Source organism: Tupaia chinensis, unplaced genomic scaffold (assembly GCF_000334495.1).
Source record: "Tupaia chinensis unplaced genomic scaffold, TupChi_1.0 Scaffold147554_1, whole genome shotgun sequence".
NCBI classification, from domain to species: domain Eukaryota; kingdom Metazoa; phylum Chordata; class Mammalia; order Scandentia; family Tupaiidae; genus Tupaia; species Tupaia belangeri.
This window is the reverse complement of record NW_006207406.1, coordinates 1795737-1814952: the sequence shown is the minus strand read 5'-3', so window position 1 is coordinate 1814952 and position 19216 is coordinate 1795737. Positions and strand designations below refer to the sequence as shown.

Here is a 19216-nt window from a genome sequence, read left to right as displayed (position 1 = left end):
CCTAAAGTCAGACTTGTGTTCATGGATATGTATGTATCAGCTGCGCTTGCTATTGGATGTATTTAGATTAATTAAGTTCATTAGCAAATAAATAAAATGTGGGGAAAAGGCATAGAAAGCAACCATGGATACCAGAGACAGTGTGGGAGGAGAGTGAGACATGGCAGAGGGTGAGAGATAGGGAATCAAGGATGACAAAAATAACAAAATATATAGGAAACAAGAAATGTAAAATTATTTGTTGACAATAACATGTATGTTGATGTGCTTGATTGAGCCAATATACAGTGTACTCTGGATTGGAAATCTTTTATGTTATGCTGTAATGATGTATAGTGAATGAATGTAAGTAAATAAATTTAAATTTAAAAAATAAATAAAAAATAAAATGTGAATAAATAAAATAAATAAATTTAAATTTAAAAAATAAATAAAAAATAAAATGTGAAAAAAATAAATAAAATTAAATCATTCTTTTTTTAAAAAAAAAAAAGAAAATCACACTGAGTGCTTTGTGCGTGCATGCCCAAATTCCCAGGAAAAGAAAGGACTGTGGTGTGGCCATCCCCCCTGGGGGGATATTTCTCATTTTCCCTCTCACTGTCTCTCTCTAGCAAGCACACATGCCCTATGACAAAAACCTTTAAAAAAAAAATTGGGGGAAATTTTCCCAAAAATTTCGAGCACAAAGGGTTAGACCGTGTGCTCTTTCTGTGGTCTGCTGTAGTGTTTAAGAAACAAATTCACAAAATGTTACTTCTTCCCACGTGTACCATAATTTATGGTGACTTGACATCTTAATATCAGTGGCTGGAAGAACAACTGATAAAAGATGTTTGACACATTAAAAATCACCTTATATTAAGCCTGTTTTTCTTTTCAGCCTGGCCTATTTATTGGATAGGTGTAGTATATAATGTTTTGTCTGCATTATCTTATGCAATCCTCAAACCAACCTTGAATGTTAGACATTATTACCCAACTTTTTTTTTTTTTGAAAGATTTTTGTGCTTGCATGAGAGACAGAGAGACAGCGAGAAATCACCCCCATGGGGGATGGCCATGCCACAATCCCTTCTCCTCCATTCTTTTCTCTGGGTTTTGGGCACACACACACACACACACACACACACACACACGTGCCTAGTGTGAGTTTTAAGTTGCTAGGTTGGGGACTTGTATCGTGGTCAGCCATGTGAGAGTCCAGCCACGTAATCATTATGCCATCCACTGGTCCCTATTACTGGAGTTTTAAAGACTAGAAAATTTAGGCTTACAATGGTGAAATTACTTGCCCAAGCTCAATTAACAAATGAAGAGATAGAACTTGAACTTCACTGTTTTAATACAAAACTTGTATTCTTAACTTTATTACTCTATCTACCTGGTGATGAAAAGACGATTGTTTTCCTAGGATGTATCACTACTTATAGATTCCTCCTGCTAAATTTATAATACTCACAAATATATAAGCTAGAAACAGCAAAAGACTCTCCAGCAACTTAAAACTGCATTTCACTTATTGAGTCATCAATATTCTTCATTTTTCCTCATCTTCTATTTTTATCTACCTTTTCTGCAATCTGCTCAGAACATCTCTGTTGGGCAGAAAAATCTTCAACTACCATATAGCCTACTCCTTAGCTGGCCTCCTGGGCCACTCCTATGTGGGATGGTGTTCTTTATCTTGGCCTCCAATGTGTTATTCCACCATGATGTTGCAGAGACCTGAGACCTAGGGATTCAGACTAAGGTATTCCACCATTCTAACTAGAGGATTTTGTTTGCTGAGAAGATTTTCCTGAGAAATTTCTTCCTGGCTACTTTCACTCAATTTGACCTACATAAGTATTTGAAATGAAATAATATGTCATACTGAATCAAGTGACTACATTACAGTAATTCTCAGAATAGGAAAAGATCACAAAGCACAATGCTCCACCTAATCCTCATTTTTTTTTCTTTTGCTATTGGTGATCTCGTGACCTGATTATTATACATATCATTCTGTTGATGATAAACGGAAAAGGAAAGAAAATACCTTATCTTTCCAGGAAAGTCTAAAGAGGAATAAGAATAACAACCAATTCTTACTTTACTTCTCCACTGCTTTCATATTGATTTCTCCAAGGCTAACAACACCTTTTAAATCATAAGCATTAAAACTATAATTATACTTTCTGTGTGAGAGATTCCAATGGTATTTAGCATTTAATAAATGTAGAATCTGGGGTCAACAGCTTGACTGCCTGAGTGTTTGCCTTATGGGAGTGGAACACGCCCTGTGCACTATTTGGTACTGTGGTGCCCAAGAGGAAGACTGGAGGCTTGAAGTAACCAAGGAGCAGCCCACTGTATCCTTCTTAAGGGAATAAAGGCCCACTGTTGCCAAACCTCATTTTAAAAGAGATTCTAGAAGTCAGGACTTTTATACAACATTCTCCGCATTTAAAAAAAAATTGGATTAAATTTATGAATACTGTGAGGGTCAAAATACTTTACTGGTGTTAGGCCAACCCAGTGGCCTGTGTTTGACCTTCAGATTCATAACATCTGAAGGACTGACGCCGAACATTGATTTTGAAATCTAGCATAGACTGTTATGGATCAGTTATTACTGGTGAAGTCACATGAAATGCTGCATTACCTAACCAGCTGAAAAGCATCATGAATCAGACCTATTCTGTCCTTCGGTCTGAGAAGTGAGTGGTTCTGATTCAACTGTTTGATAAGTTCGTCCCATCCAGGCTCCTCGTAGTGAACCATGTAGTAGCCATTTGAGTCCACGTTGAATTTCACCCAACTGTTCTTGTCAGGTAAATCCAAAGTATCTAAGAGTAGGAAATTGGTACAGACATTTCATTATCTACATATACAGCAGGAACATCTCCCAAACTGTTAACACTATTACTAATAAATTAATTAAGAATAAGTTTTGGAAGAGTCATGATGATATTTATTTTCGTAGTCTACTAGATAGCTTCATTTTAGGAAGATAGTCTTATTATTTTTTAAATTTATTCCTTTTTAATTTTATTTGCCTTTTTTTTAACATTATTTCATCTGTCAAATGTTTCCTTTTCTTGCACCTTGCACCCAAATTTCACCACCCATTCTTTACCATCTACTCCCCCACAGTCTGTAGCATCCACTTCACCATCACATCCTTAGATCTTTCATCTTTTGCCATAGAGTGCAGATACTCAGTACAGATTGAGTGGGGATATACGGTGTATATCTTTCAAAGTCTGGTTCTTTTCATTCAGCAGTAAGTCTTCTATTTTCACTCATTTTGAAACAAATGACAGGATCTCATAGTTTCCTACAACTATGTAATATTCCATAGTATATATGTGCCACAGTTTTTCAACCTAATCATTAGTTTTTGGACACTAACATTTGTCCCATGCTTTAGCAACTGTGAATAATGCAACAAACACGGATGTACAAATGTCCTTTTGATTGAGTGTTTTCCTGTCTTTCGGGTTTACTGAGTTTATGTAGTTTATTCAGATAGAGCTTCTACATGACATAGGTTCCTGAGAAACCTCCATATTGTTTTCCACAAAAGCTGCACCAACTTACATTCTCACCAGCAGTGTGAGAGGGGTCCCTTCTTATTAATAAGTTAATAATTTCTAAATAAGTAAGTTAAGTCATAGGAATCAGACTTCTAAATTTCTTCTCAAAAGTAATCTTTGCAGATCTAAGACATGTGCAAAGGCCCAGTGAACCAGGTGATGATCATAATTGGAAGTTTGGCTTGATATATTGGTCTCCTTTGTCTTCAGGTTTAGTCGCTGGACATTGAAATACATATATGTACATTGGTGATCATTTGTCCAGTCCTTATTTTGGTGATATAAGGATTCTAGGTTGAACATACATTTATAATGAAAAACCACTTGAATTTTGTTGATGTGTTTAAAGGAGAAATAAAGATTATATTATGGTTTGTTGTTTGTTTTGTTTTCCTATAGCACACATGCACTTTCCAGAGAGAGAGAGACAGAAAGAGAGAGAAGGAAAATGAGAAATCACCCCCCAGGGGGGATGGCCATGCTGCAATCCCTTCTCCTCCATTCTCTTCTCAGTATTTTGGGCATGCACACACATGCCTGGCTTGATTTCAAGCCACTAGGTTTTGGACTCGAACTGTGCAGTCGGCCATGTGGCCCTTACCCTTACCCAGTGCCTTACCCTTCATGTCAACTGCTGGCCCCATATTATGTATTTTTAATATGCCATACAGTATACTAGATGGCAAAATTACATAATAGTATTTTCTCAACAACTTCATGAGGCCTAGAGCTTATTTAAAATAAGATGAGAAAATTGAAACTAAGAAGGAGTTAAGACATTTTCTTAGGATCACATATCTGATAGGTGACAGAATTAAGATTTGAATCCAAGACCAATCAGTTCCAAAGTGTCTGCTTTTCTGCTAAGTATTTTTTAAAGAATTATTTAATTTTATTTGTTATTATTATTTAATTTGCAGTAGGGCACATGTGTTCACCAGAGAGAGAGAGAGAGAGAGAGAGAGAGAGAGAGAAGAAAAGTGAGGAAACAAGTCACCAGGTCTAGGACTCAAACCATGGTTAGCCATGTGAGAGTCCAGCACATTAATCACCATACCTCCTGTTTGCCCTGCCAATTAATAGTTTTGATTCACGCATAATCCAAAAAAGTGAATTAATAGGTACTAAAGGACATTATATAGAATCTCATCATTTCCTGATTTAAGTACAAATCTATCTCTAAATATTAAAACAGAAGAGTACTTCCCACTTACCCATAAATAAAAAATTCAGACTTTCAAAAAAAAAAAATGCCTTCCCCTTTGTACCCCAGGTCTTAGTTTCTGCAACAATGGAATGAAATGCATTTACTTACATTGAAAGTATCTTGCCTCCATTCCATGTCTAATGACTTATATGAGTTAGTTTCATCTTATAATAAATGTCAGACTGACCTGGATTCAAATTCTAACTGTGCTCCTCACAGGGCAATATTAAGTAAAATAGTGAATTTCACTGAACTTCAAATTTCTCTTCTGTAAAACAGAGAACTAACAACCAACTTGCAGATTATTAGAGTATTCAATTTAAAAAATTGTGAAAATGCTTTGTAAAACATAATGAATACAAAAGTATTAGCTATTGGTTGACTTGGGTAAGCATCTCAGTGAGTCATTTTCCATATTTGTGAAAATTGAAAACTGAGACATATAAATGCATGCAAAGTGCAGTGTGTGGCACAGAAAAAAATAAAAAGAAAATCAAACCAAAGGGCTCCTTTAGTAAATATCATATAGATAAATGAGAACTTCTTCCACACATAAGGCTTTTATTAGATTTACCTATAGTAACTTTTTTCTAAAAGCTCAAAATATGTTAAATTTCAGCAATAAAATAGACATTGGCTAATTAATTAGTTCATTACCTGTCTTTGATTTTAGAATGTGTCTGTGAATCACATCAGAGGAGCTTGTAGAGTAAGTCAGTGGGATCTGCCACAGGTACCTATGTTAGAAAATAAAGATGGTTACAGACTAAAAAAATTGGCTGCCTTAACTTTCACATTGTCAGACGCGGACTGTAAAATATACCTCACCATCCATCCTTCACACTATCGGTGGCCTTATAGCTAAGACTAGCACATCCTTGGGTAAGGATGCAAACCTTTCTTCCATGATGGTCACGAAGGTATGGCAATACATACCTAGTTGAACTCTGCCACAGACACCTGTTTCAATACCAAATTGCATACCATAACAAATTCTGCTGTTTATAAAAAAAAAAGAAGTTCTATCTTCCTTTGACATTTCCCAAAACTCTAGCTGATAGCCTGATGCATATCAAGTAGCTAAACCAAAAGCCATAGAGAAAACTGTAAGAGGGGATGCATTTACTCCAGGAAGATTTTTAACTCATGTTTTGGTTCAGTGGAATTATCCTTCCAACTGCTAAGGACTGCCAATGCTACTGCCCAGGGCCTGGAGCAGCAGAGAGAAGTTCAGAGAGCAGAAAGGCAAAATGGGTTGGAGGAAAAGGCCTCAGTTACATTTCAACAGCCCCACTACAGTAAATAAAAGAGATGGGCTATTCTTTTCTAACCTTCTAGTTGCTTCTTGAATTCATTTCTTGAATTTAATCAAGTCATCTTAGCTCTAATACTCTTACGCATGTAAAATCATGTGCTTGATAACACCAATAGGTATAAGATAGAAGAGTAACTCGGGAAGTATCCATTAGTCTTTAGAAAATGTGAAACAATAAAGAAACAACATACACAGATTCCATCTAGGAAATGGTCAGAAGAAACCATCCATGTGCTAGTACATAGAATACAGGTAATTAACAAGAAAACTTCAAATTTTTGCACAAAAAAAGATCAAAAAGAGGATGCATAGATGTAATCAACATTAAATGGATTAGAATTTCTGCATGGCTCTAGCAAAAAGGAGGTTTGTCTGTATTTATTTATTTATTTATTTTGGGGTGTGAGATTTTTCCAGATAAATAAACGCATTTCAGTAAAAAGAGAGGGAGAGTAGCACTTCGTGAGTTTGGATAGCTAGAAATCAGAACTGTCTAGCTACTGGCTCACATAGAGAAAACATGAAGATTATTGTAATAGATATTTGTTATTCTGGGTCATTCACAGTTGTGAATGATTGCATAATGTTTTTATACGTTATAAAATTATGACTCTTGCTTTCTAAGTAATGAGCCAGATATTAAATTTTGCAAATTGTGTTGCCAAGCTACAGGTTGTCTAAACTCTCTGAGGTTCAGATTTCAGAAGACCATACAGAAAAGTAGAAGGGAATATGTACACAGAGAAGAGGCTTGAAGGTTCTCTTGGGTGGGAAACATGTAACTGATGAAATGGTAAGGAAATGATATGTTCTATGCATTAAAGATCTCAAATTCACCGTGGATTCTTGGAAAAATTCTATAATTAATTATTAAACAGCTAGGCCCTTAGAAAAAGAAATCATAACTCTAAGGGCTAGCACAGACAGGTACACTTGAATTATTTCATTTTAAAATAACTTCACTCATCTCATTAATAGGGTTAATAGAGCAGAGAAATGTGGACAGGTTTTTTTTGTTTGTTTGTTTTTTTATGTTTTTATTTCAGTGAAGCTTTCAAAAGGTTGCCTCAGGATAAGCTGGTGAACAGATGACAGTGCAGCTAATTGGATTTGCTTTCATTATTACGAAGAACATCGTATGTTTTAAGACATACATTTATATTCTATTATTGAATACAGAAAGGCAACAGGAAGGCTTAGCATTTAATTTAGCACATAGGGATTATCTTTTCTCTAATGATAAAAAGAATAGCTGTTGTAATATTTCCTAGGTGTAGACCAGTCACACAACTCACTGGGGTCCCAAATCAATATCTATAAAAGAAATACCAGTGACCATCCTCTGTCTCAGAACTGAGGTTCTGAAGGCTGCTTGGAACTGGTAAAATGAGGTTGCAGAATTAAACAGTCTGGGCCACCTAAAGCTCTTCAAATCTGTTTTCAAAAAGGCTAGTGTAGGCCTCTGATTCCTATAGAAAAATATTACCCTACAAAGTTGCCAGGGCAGGTGAAAGAAAGCTAACAAAAAATAAGGAGCAAACTGAGGTGAGGTAAAGTCGACCAAAAGAAGAAAAACAGTCACCTTTCCTGCAGGGCCTTCCATTCGGGGTCCTCTTTGAAAACCCCCTTCAGGAAGCGCTCTTGTTGTATTGTGAGGGAATCCCCGTCTCGTTTTACCACCACAAGGGGGATTCCTTTCTGGAGGGTCCACGTAGTCATCATCTCTTTGACCTCCACACTTTCTTTCGGAAAGGTGAGCTGAAATGACAAGTGACTGGTAACTTGAGAGAGAGGAAGGAATATAAGAAGAAATCCGAAACTTCCAGTTTCTTGGACGCTAGAAGCCCGGCATTGGAGAGTGGGTGTTAGGGCAGAGTAACACAGCAACTGGATTCAAGAAGCTCCTCCAGGACTGCTCCCTGCAAACTACCGGCACCAGGGCCACATGTGTAGGTGAACACATGGCAAGAAAAGCTAGTGAGGAAAGGGTTGAGATTGGAGCCTCCCTCCTGCTCACTTTCAAAAAAAAAAAAAAAAACCAAAAAAACAGAACAAAAACACATCTGTTGTATAACAATGGGAGAATGCAGGAGGGGTAGCTTAGGATGGAAATATGTGTCCTTAGGGAAGCTTCAAATATTCCAGCAAAACAAATATATCAACAAAAGCATATTGAATGGAGAATAAAACTTCTAGCTTCCAAGCTTTGAGTAGAGATTTTGCTTTCTTTTTCCCCTGTGGTAATTTTCTTTTCTTCCTCCTATAGTGCTTCTGTAACTTTACTTTCCAGAGGTAAGAAAAGAGAAAACCACCGGATCTATTTCCAAACCTAATAACATACTTGTTTTGGCATTTTTTTTTCAGCGTCTAAGGGATGCCAATGCAACAATGACCATTCACAAGAATTTGAGCTGAGATATTTTTAGCTAGGAGCAAGGTTATGGGAAAGCTGAATTGTAACAACAAAAATATGGTAGTAACAACATCATTCCCCTAAATGGCCTTAGTCTGCCTCCTTCAGTCAGTGTTGTTTCAAGAAAATTATAGAGTCTCTCTTTCCCCCCAGTTAAAGAGACAGCTGGTTTACTGGGTATGTCCTCATCTCTTGTACTCCATGATTGTCTTTATACTTACTGTGCTGCTTGTCATCTTGGAATCAGAATAACAAACTCCACCAGATGTAAAATCACCTTCTAGACAATTCTGTAAAACAAGAATAGGAGAGCATGGACATTTACACACCAAAAGTGGTGGAATATGCTCAGTAGACATGAATGCAGACTTTAAATACCCCCATCCCCAGTATGCACAGGAAGTGACAGAATCTTCCTGTTGGAGTGAAGCTAGGTTGATCTCTACACACATACATACGCACACAGCAAGAGTGGAGACGTGGAGAAGGATGGGAGAGAAAAGCAACGTGAGACATGATACTGAAAAATCTAGGAAGACTTATGGAGGAACAAAGGGCATCTGGATCACTAGTAATGGGTGAATGAAATCGAGAGAAAAGAACATGTTTCTAGATATTACCAAGGACATGCATTTCAAGATTTTCAAGAAATGTGTGTAATAGACTTGGGGAATCTTGAAATAATTTGTGATTGTTGAACTTTGCTTCTTTGACCACAGAATTCATATGTAATTTGAACGAGGGGGCTTTTTAAAGGCATACACCCCCCCACACACGCACACACACAAATAAAAAACTCAAGCAAGATAATGCACATGAAAGTGCCTTTTCTTTTCTTTCTTTCTTTCTTTCTTTTTTATTTGTTACTAGATTTCCCATATTGGTTCTTCAAATATTATTGCTTCACAGTGTACAAATGACTGAGTCACCTTCTTTGAATAGCAGTCAACATCAAAGACACCCACTGCCAATTTTTAAGCTCAATCTATAAAATTTAAAAATAATCTCTTTCTCTCTCAGCCCATAGTTGAGCATACAACAGAATGCAACTCTTTGTTCTTGTCAACTATTTATAAGCATTAAGTATTCTTTCAACCACCTGTCTCAAAACAGCCATACATCACACACACAAATATTTAATTTCAAAATATTTAAAAGAGCAGTTAAAAACAACTCTCTTTTCTCAAAATATTTGTACAACCCCTCTTCCATGATTATGAATTTATCAGACCATTTAATAAAAATAATCTTATTGACTAATTATCACATTATATTCATTTTTGGTTCATTATCTTTATCTTTCCATTTTGCAAATAATGTATCTATAGTAGGTTAAATGGTTGTGCCCAGAAAGATATATCCATGACCTGATCACTGGAACCTTTGAATACTAAAAGATGAAGAGATCATCCTAGATTACCCAGGTAGTCCCTAACTTTAATGACAAATGTCCTGCCAACAGGTGGCATCATGGCTAAAAGCACTGAACTCTCACGTGGCCCACTACAGTTCAAGTCCCACTAGTCCCTGGTGGTTTGCTTTCTCTTTCTCTCTCTCTGATGAACTTGTGTGTTTTATAGCAAACTTAATAATAAATAATAAAATTAAATAAGTAATGAAAAATGTCCTTAAAGAGAAAGACAAAGGCAGAGTTGAGGCAGAGAGAAGACACAGACACAGACATAGAGAAGGCAATGTGAAGATGGAGGTAGACATTGGAGTCATAGTTACTTTCTTTTTTTTTTTTTAGAGAGATTTTTGCTATAGGGTGCGTGCATGCACCAGAGAGACAGAAAGTGAAATCACCTCCCAAGCGGGGGTGGGGGATGGCCACGCCATAATCCCTTCTCCTCCATTCTCCTCTTGGGATTTTGGGCATGCATACATATGTGCCTTGCATAATTTTTAAGCTGCCAGGTCCAGGACTCAAATCATGGTCAACTATGTGGGAGTTCAGTGATGTAACCGGTTTGAGTCTTGGACCCCGTGGCTTAAAACTCACGGCAGGGACATATATGTGTGGAATTATTGGGCCATCTCGTAGTTTTAATTTTAGGTTTCTGAAGATTCCCCATGATGTTTTCCACAGAGGTTGTACTAATTTACATTCTCATCAACAGCAATTATCATTTTTATTTTGTTGACCCTAGGCATTCTAACTGAGTTAAATGATTCTTTTTGTGGTATTTATTTGTATTTTCCTTATGACAAGAGATTTTGAACATTTTTTCATATGCCTTTTTTGTAAAAGACATAACTATATAGACAACAACATAATTGTATAAACACCTCTTTGAGGAAGAGTATGGAAGTAACTTTTAAACTCTAAAGTGCAATATAAATGTTGAAGTATATTATTACTGCCTTTAGGACATGAGTGGTTATATAAAAAAAGATCTCTTCTGTCAATAATGGCTAATAGTTTTATCTGTAAGCACAAATTCTTCCGGATCAATCACTCAAGAGAAGATTATTTCCTTTGTATTTAATTTTTTTTTAAATTTCAGTAATTGTTAGACTCTGAGTTGACTGTTTTCTGCTTCATCTTTCCTATGATACTACATGAATCCCAAAGACAAACAGATGATGATGTCTTAATTATTAACTGTTTGTCAATCACTATTATAGGTTCATCATTATGCCAGGTGCTACAGATTTTAAAAAAATGATGAGTTACGCAGTGGTAAAATGCAATGCTCTGTGAAGCTAGCCCACACGGAAAGGTTCCAGGTCACATCTGGAGACCTTTCTGAGTACACTGGGTATCTACGTGCCCATGATCCGGGGCTGGCCAAAGCTGAGGGTGGATTATGACTCTAATCCCCAAGACCCTGGTGGTGTCTCTCTCTCTCTCTCAGGGAAAAAAATAAATAAGTAAACGTAAAAAGAAGAAAACATGATGCTTGTTATTATGCAAACTGTTAATATTAATGAACAAACAGGAATAAATAAAAGAGTATCTTTGCATGAAATAGATCATACGTACACTCCCAAGTATTTAGCAGAGTCAAACTAGTGAGGGCCTAAACAGTTTGTGAAAAGGAGGTAAAATCTCAACTGCATCTTAAATGATGGATAGCATTTGAATTGTCAGGGAGAAGAAAGAGTATTTGAGGTAGGAAGGGCACTAAAAACAAAGAGGAAAATGAAGTAAGCATTGAGCAGGATTTCTTCTTTTTTAAGAGAAGATTAGTTTCACTCAACAAAGAATATGCTTTGGGGAATAAAGCTGAGCAGAGTAAATTCAAACTTAAAATTGGACAGAGAAGTCTAGGTGTCATACAATAGTAAGAACTACAAATTTATTAAAATGTGGGAACAAGGGAAGATAAAATTGTAGGATTAGCCACAGAACGGAAACCAAATGAAAGGAAAGTCAAATAAGAAACCCCTGTAGCCATCAGATTGTAGCATCCTGACCTACTGTGGTCTAGTCTCATGTTTGGGAGAGAGATTTATGTTGATTATTTTTCTAAAGCCTTCAATAATTCAGTCAGAAGAAAAAGAAACTACAGTAACCCAGCACATGACTTACATTTGACAGGCTGTTCCACAAATCATCATTTTTGGCATTTCTATAGCTGAACTCCTTTAAGTAATGAATTATTCCTTTCTGGAATTTCTCGTCATTCAGAAAATTCTTCAGCATATTCAAAATACAAGCTCCCTGAAAAACAAACAAACAAACAAACAAACAAAAAAAAACCAGAAAAGAAAGAAAGAGAGAAAGGAAAAAAAATTACATGTTTTTAAGGGATGCTTAAATGTTATGAAACATGTTCAAAGAAATGAACAGCAATTTTAAAGGGAAGCAAATAGCAGAAAACTGACACGAGTAATTTCAACTGTTGGTTTTACCGTCGGCATCCCATTTCTCTTAAAAGCAGAGCTTCCACAAACACACAGTGTTTACTACCTTGTTGTAGGAAACTTCATCAAACATTTCTTGTATTTGAGTAGGAGTTGCTGCTGGTTTGGAGATCGGGCGGGATGAGTTCAGTGAATCTCTGTTAATGACTTGAAAACATACATCCAAAAAATAGTCATCCTAAACATGGGAGGAAAAAAAATCTTAGTTCCTATTTGACACTTAAAAAACAATGGGGAACATACAAGGTTTAGGAAAATTTTTTTAGAGGTACGAATCCAATCAGTATTTCTTGCAAAATGTTTTTTTCCCTTTGTATATTCCCCCTTTGCCAATTATCCACTTTCAAAAAGTACAAAGCCAACATCCCCTCAGAGATTACTTAAATGTTTACCATGTACCATGTCCTTGAGTACGGAAATAAAAATAATGGCTTTCATTTAGTAAATTCTTGCTATGTGCCAGGACCTATCATCATCACCACCATAATTCTTTTAACATTCCTACAAGGGACGTGAAGTATTTGCATTTTACAAATAAGAATGTATGAGAGTTTGGAATTAAACCACAGATTCAGCACTTAGAAAATAACAAGGAGACTCTGACTTTAAATCTATATCTGTCTATATCATACTGGACCAAATGTCTACCTCAAAGACCTAATTAATTATTACTAACCACTTTGATATGTGGGTTTGGGAAGTGTTCAGACTACTATGCCCAAAGAGGACATGCTTGAGGAAATCACTTCACACAAGCTTTTGGGAAGCCAGCAGGCTCTCTGCAAATTCTGGAGCGGTAGACACCTGAGTCATGCTCCAGTCCTGTGACATGCCAGGAGATCTCTGCTGTGTACACTCAGTGATAATCTTTCTTCTCATCCACACACACAGCTGTATATGTGTGTTAGTTTGCTCTCTCTGTCCACAAACTTTTGGGTGAGAGATTTATCTTGTTATTTTTCTAGAACCTTCAATGACTCATCCAGTTTTGTAATCAGTTTTGTTTATCAAACAAAACATAGTGCTATACAGTTTTCTCCTTAACATTCACTTAGAAAGAATATGCTGATGATTCTTTAAGGCATATGATATGACATTCAGAATTGTGAACTTACAAACTGTAATTCTGGAAATGTAGCATTTAGAGAGAGTAGTTCCATATAGTTTGCAAATCCCTCATTAAGCCAAATATCATTCCACCATTCCATTGTGACCAGGTTGCCAAACCACTAGAAAATAAAAATGTGATGATATTAGAAATTAAACAGATACTATGAAGATTAGCTGTAGCAAGAGTTATAATGGTTGCCAGTTCTTTTAGTAGTCAAGGCCTCTCCATCATCTTTGCTGCCCTTTTCTCTGTGGACTTTCCTTCCGCTGATTTCTCTGCCTTCTCACTCCTATCACCACACTTTGGCTTGTTTCCCTTTTGTCTTCTGTGTTTTTAATACCTTTAATGCTAAACTCATGTTTTATCCACTCAATATTTTCTAGTCATTAGATTTAATGCTAAGGAAGGAAAAAAAAAACATGTTGTGGGATATTTTTTCTTTTTTGCACAATAAAAATAATCTCCCCTTATCCTTCATTTATGATGATGATTTAATGGAAAATACAAGTGAAATTGAAAAGTTCATGGAAAAATGGAATTAAAGTAGGAGGATATTTTAGTTCAAAAAAGTTTTGAAATGTATGCAATAGTTTTTGTTTTTTTTTCAAAATATGCCTTTCCCATGGACTTTTGAAGACCCCTTGCACGTGCCAAAATATCCTTTGAAAAGCCACTTTTTAAAATTGTGTTAAGTAGAAAGTATCTAAGATATTGTTAAGAATTTATTTAAGGGGCTGGCAGGTGTTGTGGTGGTTGAGGTTCTGGACTCCCACATGGTCAACCGTGATTCGAGTCCTGGACATCTGGTGGCTTGCTTTCTCACTTTCCATTCTCTCTCTCTCTGGTAGGCACACGTGTACTGTAGCAAATTAAATGATAATAAAAAATAAAATGAAATACATAATACTAAAAAAATTATTTAAGGGGTCTCATTAATATATAATATTACTGATTAGCAAATTTAGACATTAACTTCTGCTCTGATTTACTCCAAGGAATTAATTTGACCACTAAAGATATTAAAGGTCTGAGATTTTACACACACACATATATATACACACACGCACATACACGTACACATGTATATACATACATATATATGTATATATGTAATATAAATAGAGATAATCTAAATAGAGATTATTATCCTTGACCTATTTTTAATCTGTAACACAAATTTATTCTAATTTCATTCCTATTTTCTTATTTTGTACAATCACTGTACATCCTTGCTGCATATAAAACTGATTTTCCCAGCATGAATACACTGTATATTAGTCCAGTCAAAGGTAACATACACTTTTAATATTACTATTCTTTAATGTGTTTTTATATTTTGTTTGTTTACTTGGCTTATATGTTCAAAACTGCATCTAGTATATGTATTTTAGAATTGCAATCTCCAGACCAGAGCTTAAACAACAAGGTTTTAAGATTCAGAAAAGCCTCCTTTAGATATGGAACAGAAGACATTAGGTTTGTAGCTTCTAGGAACAGTTTAAGCTCTATTCTTTTTCTGACAACCCTCAGATAATTTTGCAAGAGGGCATGGATCTTCTTAAGGCTACCCATGGGAAAGAACAGGAGATATTTCTTTAATTTGAGAATTGTTGAATATTAGAAATAAAAGTTGAACTGATTTTGCTCACATCACCAGTTGGGGAGAGTGGTTATTCATTCATTCAATAAATATAAGGGAAGTTGAGGAAGTTAGAAAAATGAGATTAAAGTGCAAATTTATTTTGTTGCAAAATTTTAAAAAATCCATGGATAGTTTTTTCATCATACACATTTTCCATGGATATTTTGAAGGCCCTTTATGTATTTTGCGAAGGTACTATGTTCCTGGAATTGTGACACCTGTTAGAAATAGAAAGACAATATACACTACACCTACTGCCTCAGTGATGGCATTTAACCAGTAGACAAATACATGCAGCAAAGCATTGTAAATGCTAAGATCAATGTCTGTGCTGGGGCAGAGGGAATTCCAGGAGGAAATAGCACTGCTGGGAGAATGTGTGGGACTGTTATGAAATTATTCATTTTCTGAGACTTGCACGTAGTCTTCAGGTATGTCGCAGTACCAGGAAGCAGGAGTAGGGGCACAGAGGGGCAATACCACCTGGCATGTTCAGGAATGGCAGGGAGTATTGGATGGCTAAAGCTTAGGTTGCAGACAAGAGACAAGGCTGGAGAAGTGGAGAGAGACTGGATCATAGGAGCCTTGTATGCCCACTAAAAACCCTTGGCTCACCCAGTAGGCAGTGAGAAGTTCTTGCCCGGGTTGTATGCAGCCGTAACATGGTCATATGAACATAAATAGAAGACAAAGTAGTCAAGGCAAAAATTCTTACGCTGTCTACTGCTTCAGCCCTAGACTCTGTGTCTTCCTGAAAGAGAAGCTATTACAGGAAGGTCCAGAGGGAGCAGGGAGCCTTAGAGGTAGAGCTCTCAGACCATTTCCCTGCAAACATCAGGCAGAAAGATTAAGAATCCCCAGACTCAGTTAAGTGCTTTAGTGCTCCCGGTGACTAATGATCAAAACACCTAAAATGGGCCACTGGGGAGGTTCTGAACCCGAAGAAGTGACCCATATATCTTTGAAGTATAGTCCTGAGCATGGTTTCCTGTGTTCCTGGGTGGGAAGTTCATTGCTTAAAAAAAAAAAAAATTCCTACTTATTATTATGGTGATGATAAAGGATAAAGTTAAAAGTATTTAAGGACGAGATCTTACCAACTTCTATGTGGAAGGATGCTTACCCAAGTGGTCAACAAAATTTTCCAGTGCCTTAAATAACTCACTGTGTAAGTGAGAATTTTCAGAAATGAAATAGAGTGTAAGTACATGGTCTGATAAGGCTAGACCTAGTTCCCTATTTCTTTGTAATACAGTATTGATTGATGGCCTCTGGGGATCTTATTTTGAAGAAATGATAGTCATAGTAATAGCAGTGGCATCATTAATATCTAACACTGATCGAACGATTACTATATGACCAGCACACTTTTCTTATCTATAATCCTCACAGCAGTTTTGTGAAGCACAAACTATTATTAACTTTATAGATGAAGAAAGTGAACTTCAGAGAGTTAGGTAATGTGCCCAGAGTTAGCGGCCTGTGAATATTTGGATTTGAATATGACCAAATTATGATCATTATGGATGTATAAACACAGAATCCAACTGATGGGAGCTTGAGTTTGCCCTAGAGTAGAATGCCAGGGTTGTAGAAGGTATAGAAGACATACTTTTAATAGAAATATTTATTTGTAGAGTTCCCAATGCTGCACTTTAGGTGTCTGCATAGTACCTACCTCCTTTTCCAAAGGACATTTGAAGGCTTTGCTTTGAAGGGTTTTAAAGAATAAATGTAGTGGCCACTTCTCTGGCGATAATATTTTGATATGAGTCCCACAGTCAAGAGACTGAGGTCTCCACTATTCATCATATTATGTGGAGTTTGATGATTCCCTAAGGTCCTCTCTAGAGGTAGACTGAGGAAACATTACGTTGTTCCAGGAAGACTGATGGCGTGCCGTATAATGCTCATGTGAATGGATACTGACAGGATGTCCTGAATATCAAGTACCTGGTGTGCTAGTTCATGAGCTATGACTCTGGTGACCCACAACTTGTCAGCAGCAGAAGAGGTCCTGGGATCAAACAGCAGTGATGTCTCTCTGTATGTAATGAGGCCCCAATTTTCCATGGCTCCAGACTCAAAATCAGGAATAGCAATCAGATCTAAAGAATAAGAACCATCAAACTCGATTACCAGAAGTAGTATGTACTGTTTGTTCAAATGCTTTCAGTGTACGTAAGCAACCTCTCTGAAAACATCAAGAATTTCTTAATACTGGCATGGAGTTTTACAGTTGCACTGAAAATAATCTGTACCCATAATCAAGTGGAGTAAGCTCTACCAATATAGTTTTTGCTCTAGTTAAAGTAACCTATTGAGATGTAAGCATTTATGCCCCCCCCCCAAAGTGCTAAACTCTAAAAGTTATCAGGGTGCACTAGCGCTAGGAAAATGATTTATTTAAAAGCACATATGTAGGGCCAGCCGGTAGCATGGTGGTTAAGGCAGCTGTATTCCAAATGGCTGACTGGGCAGATCGAGTCCTGGAACCAGTGGCTTGAAAAACATGCCAAGCATGTGTACACGCATGCCCAAAATCCCAGGAGGGGAGAAGTGGAGGAGATGGCATAGCGCCATGACCATTCCCAATGGGTGGTGCTTTTTCATTTTTCCTCTCTCTCTTTGATGAGCACACATTCCCTATGGCAAATTAAGACCTACACACACAGACGCACACACATACACACACACACGCACACACCTCCCCATATTTTATATTAGTATTAGTTAAAAACCTTAAAAGATATCAAACGATGTCTACTGTGTTTGGGGTTATCCAAACTTACGATGAAATACTTTCTATAAAAAAGGGAAAATACAGGATTTTAATGTCAGAATGCCATTGAGAACATTCTTTATAGCCAATATTTCATCTGATATTTCAAGCACATTTGGCCTCTATTACGCACAGTGTCCTAAGGCGGTAGAAGAAAAAACTCATGGACATCAATTCTTTCTGACCTCAATTTCCTTTTCAACATTGATATTTTCTCTAACTCTTAAGAAAATCTTAGGGAAAAAAAGGTAGCTAATAATCCTTAAGCAACTCAGGTGTATGTGTCTTCCTACACTCATCTGTGTATGTATGTAGCACACCCTGTGCTATCACCTGCCACCAACTTCATGAAGGGTAGAACATTTCTGGCTAATATTTAACCCTAGAATTCTTCCTTTATAGGGACTAGCAGACGGCACAATGGTTACATGACTGGACTCCCACTTAGCTGACCACAGTTCGAGTCCCAGACCTGGCAGCTTAATACCAGGCGCATGTGGATGCATGCCCAAGATCCCAAGAGGAGAATGGAGAGAAGGGGTTGTGGCATGGCCAGAACCGGGGGAGTGATATCTCACTTTCTTTCTGTCTCTCTGGTGAGTGCACTTGCCTTACAGCAAAAATCTCTCTTAGAAAAGAAAAAAAGAATTCTTTTGTATTCTGCCAGGTCATTTTAGAAGAAGCATTGTTTGGCTAAAAAGGATAGTATTTTTTTGGTAAAGTAACCTTATTGAGATGTAAGCATTTATGCCCCCCCCCAAAGTGCTAAACTCTAAAAGTTATCAGGGTGCACTAGCGCTAGGAAAATGATTTATTTAAAAGCACATATGTAGGGCCAGCCGGTAGCATGGTGGTTAAGGCAGCTGTATTCCAAATGGCTGACTGGGCAGATCGAGTCCTGGAACCAGTGGCTTGAAAAACATGCCAAGCATGTGTACACGCATGCCCAAAATCCCAGGAGGGGAGAAGTGGAGGAGATGGCATAGCGCCATGACCATTCCCAATGGGTGGTGCTTTTTCATTTTTCCTCTCTCTCTTTGATGAGCACACATTCCCTATGGCAAATTAAGACCTACACACACAGACGCACACACATACACACACACACGCACACACCTCCCCATATTTTATATTAGTATTAGTTAAAAACCTTAAAAGATATCAAACGATGTCTACTGTGTTTGGGGTTATCCAAACTTACGATGAAATACTTTCTATAAAAAAGGGAAAATACAGGATTTTAATGTCAGAATGCCATTGAGAACATTCTTTATAGCCAATATTTCATCTGATAT

At 36.9% G+C, this 19216-nt stretch overlaps 1 protein-coding gene across 2 annotated transcripts in view; it reads right to left on the bottom strand.

Annotated features, from left to right (window-relative positions):
• ERAP2 (endoplasmic reticulum aminopeptidase 2) overlaps positions 1-19216 on the bottom strand; it is a 50447-nt gene that overhangs the window by 12255 nt on the left and 18976 nt on the right. For both annotated transcript variants that reach the window (XM_006169864.3, XM_027768831.1), the window contains exons 6-13: positions 17093-17247; positions 13502-13615; positions 12433-12564; positions 12052-12183; positions 8738-8806; positions 7686-7861; positions 5446-5525; positions 2648-2831 (exon numbers count right to left, since the gene is read on the bottom strand). In XM_006169864.3, the coding sequence (XP_006169926.1) occupies positions 2648-2831; positions 5446-5525; positions 7686-7861; positions 8738-8806; positions 12052-12183; positions 12433-12564; positions 13502-13615; positions 17093-17247 (1042 nt within the window). The remainder of the gene's footprint in view (positions 1-2647; positions 2832-5445; positions 5526-7685; positions 7862-8737; positions 8807-12051; positions 12184-12432; positions 12565-13501; positions 13616-17092; positions 17248-19216) is intronic.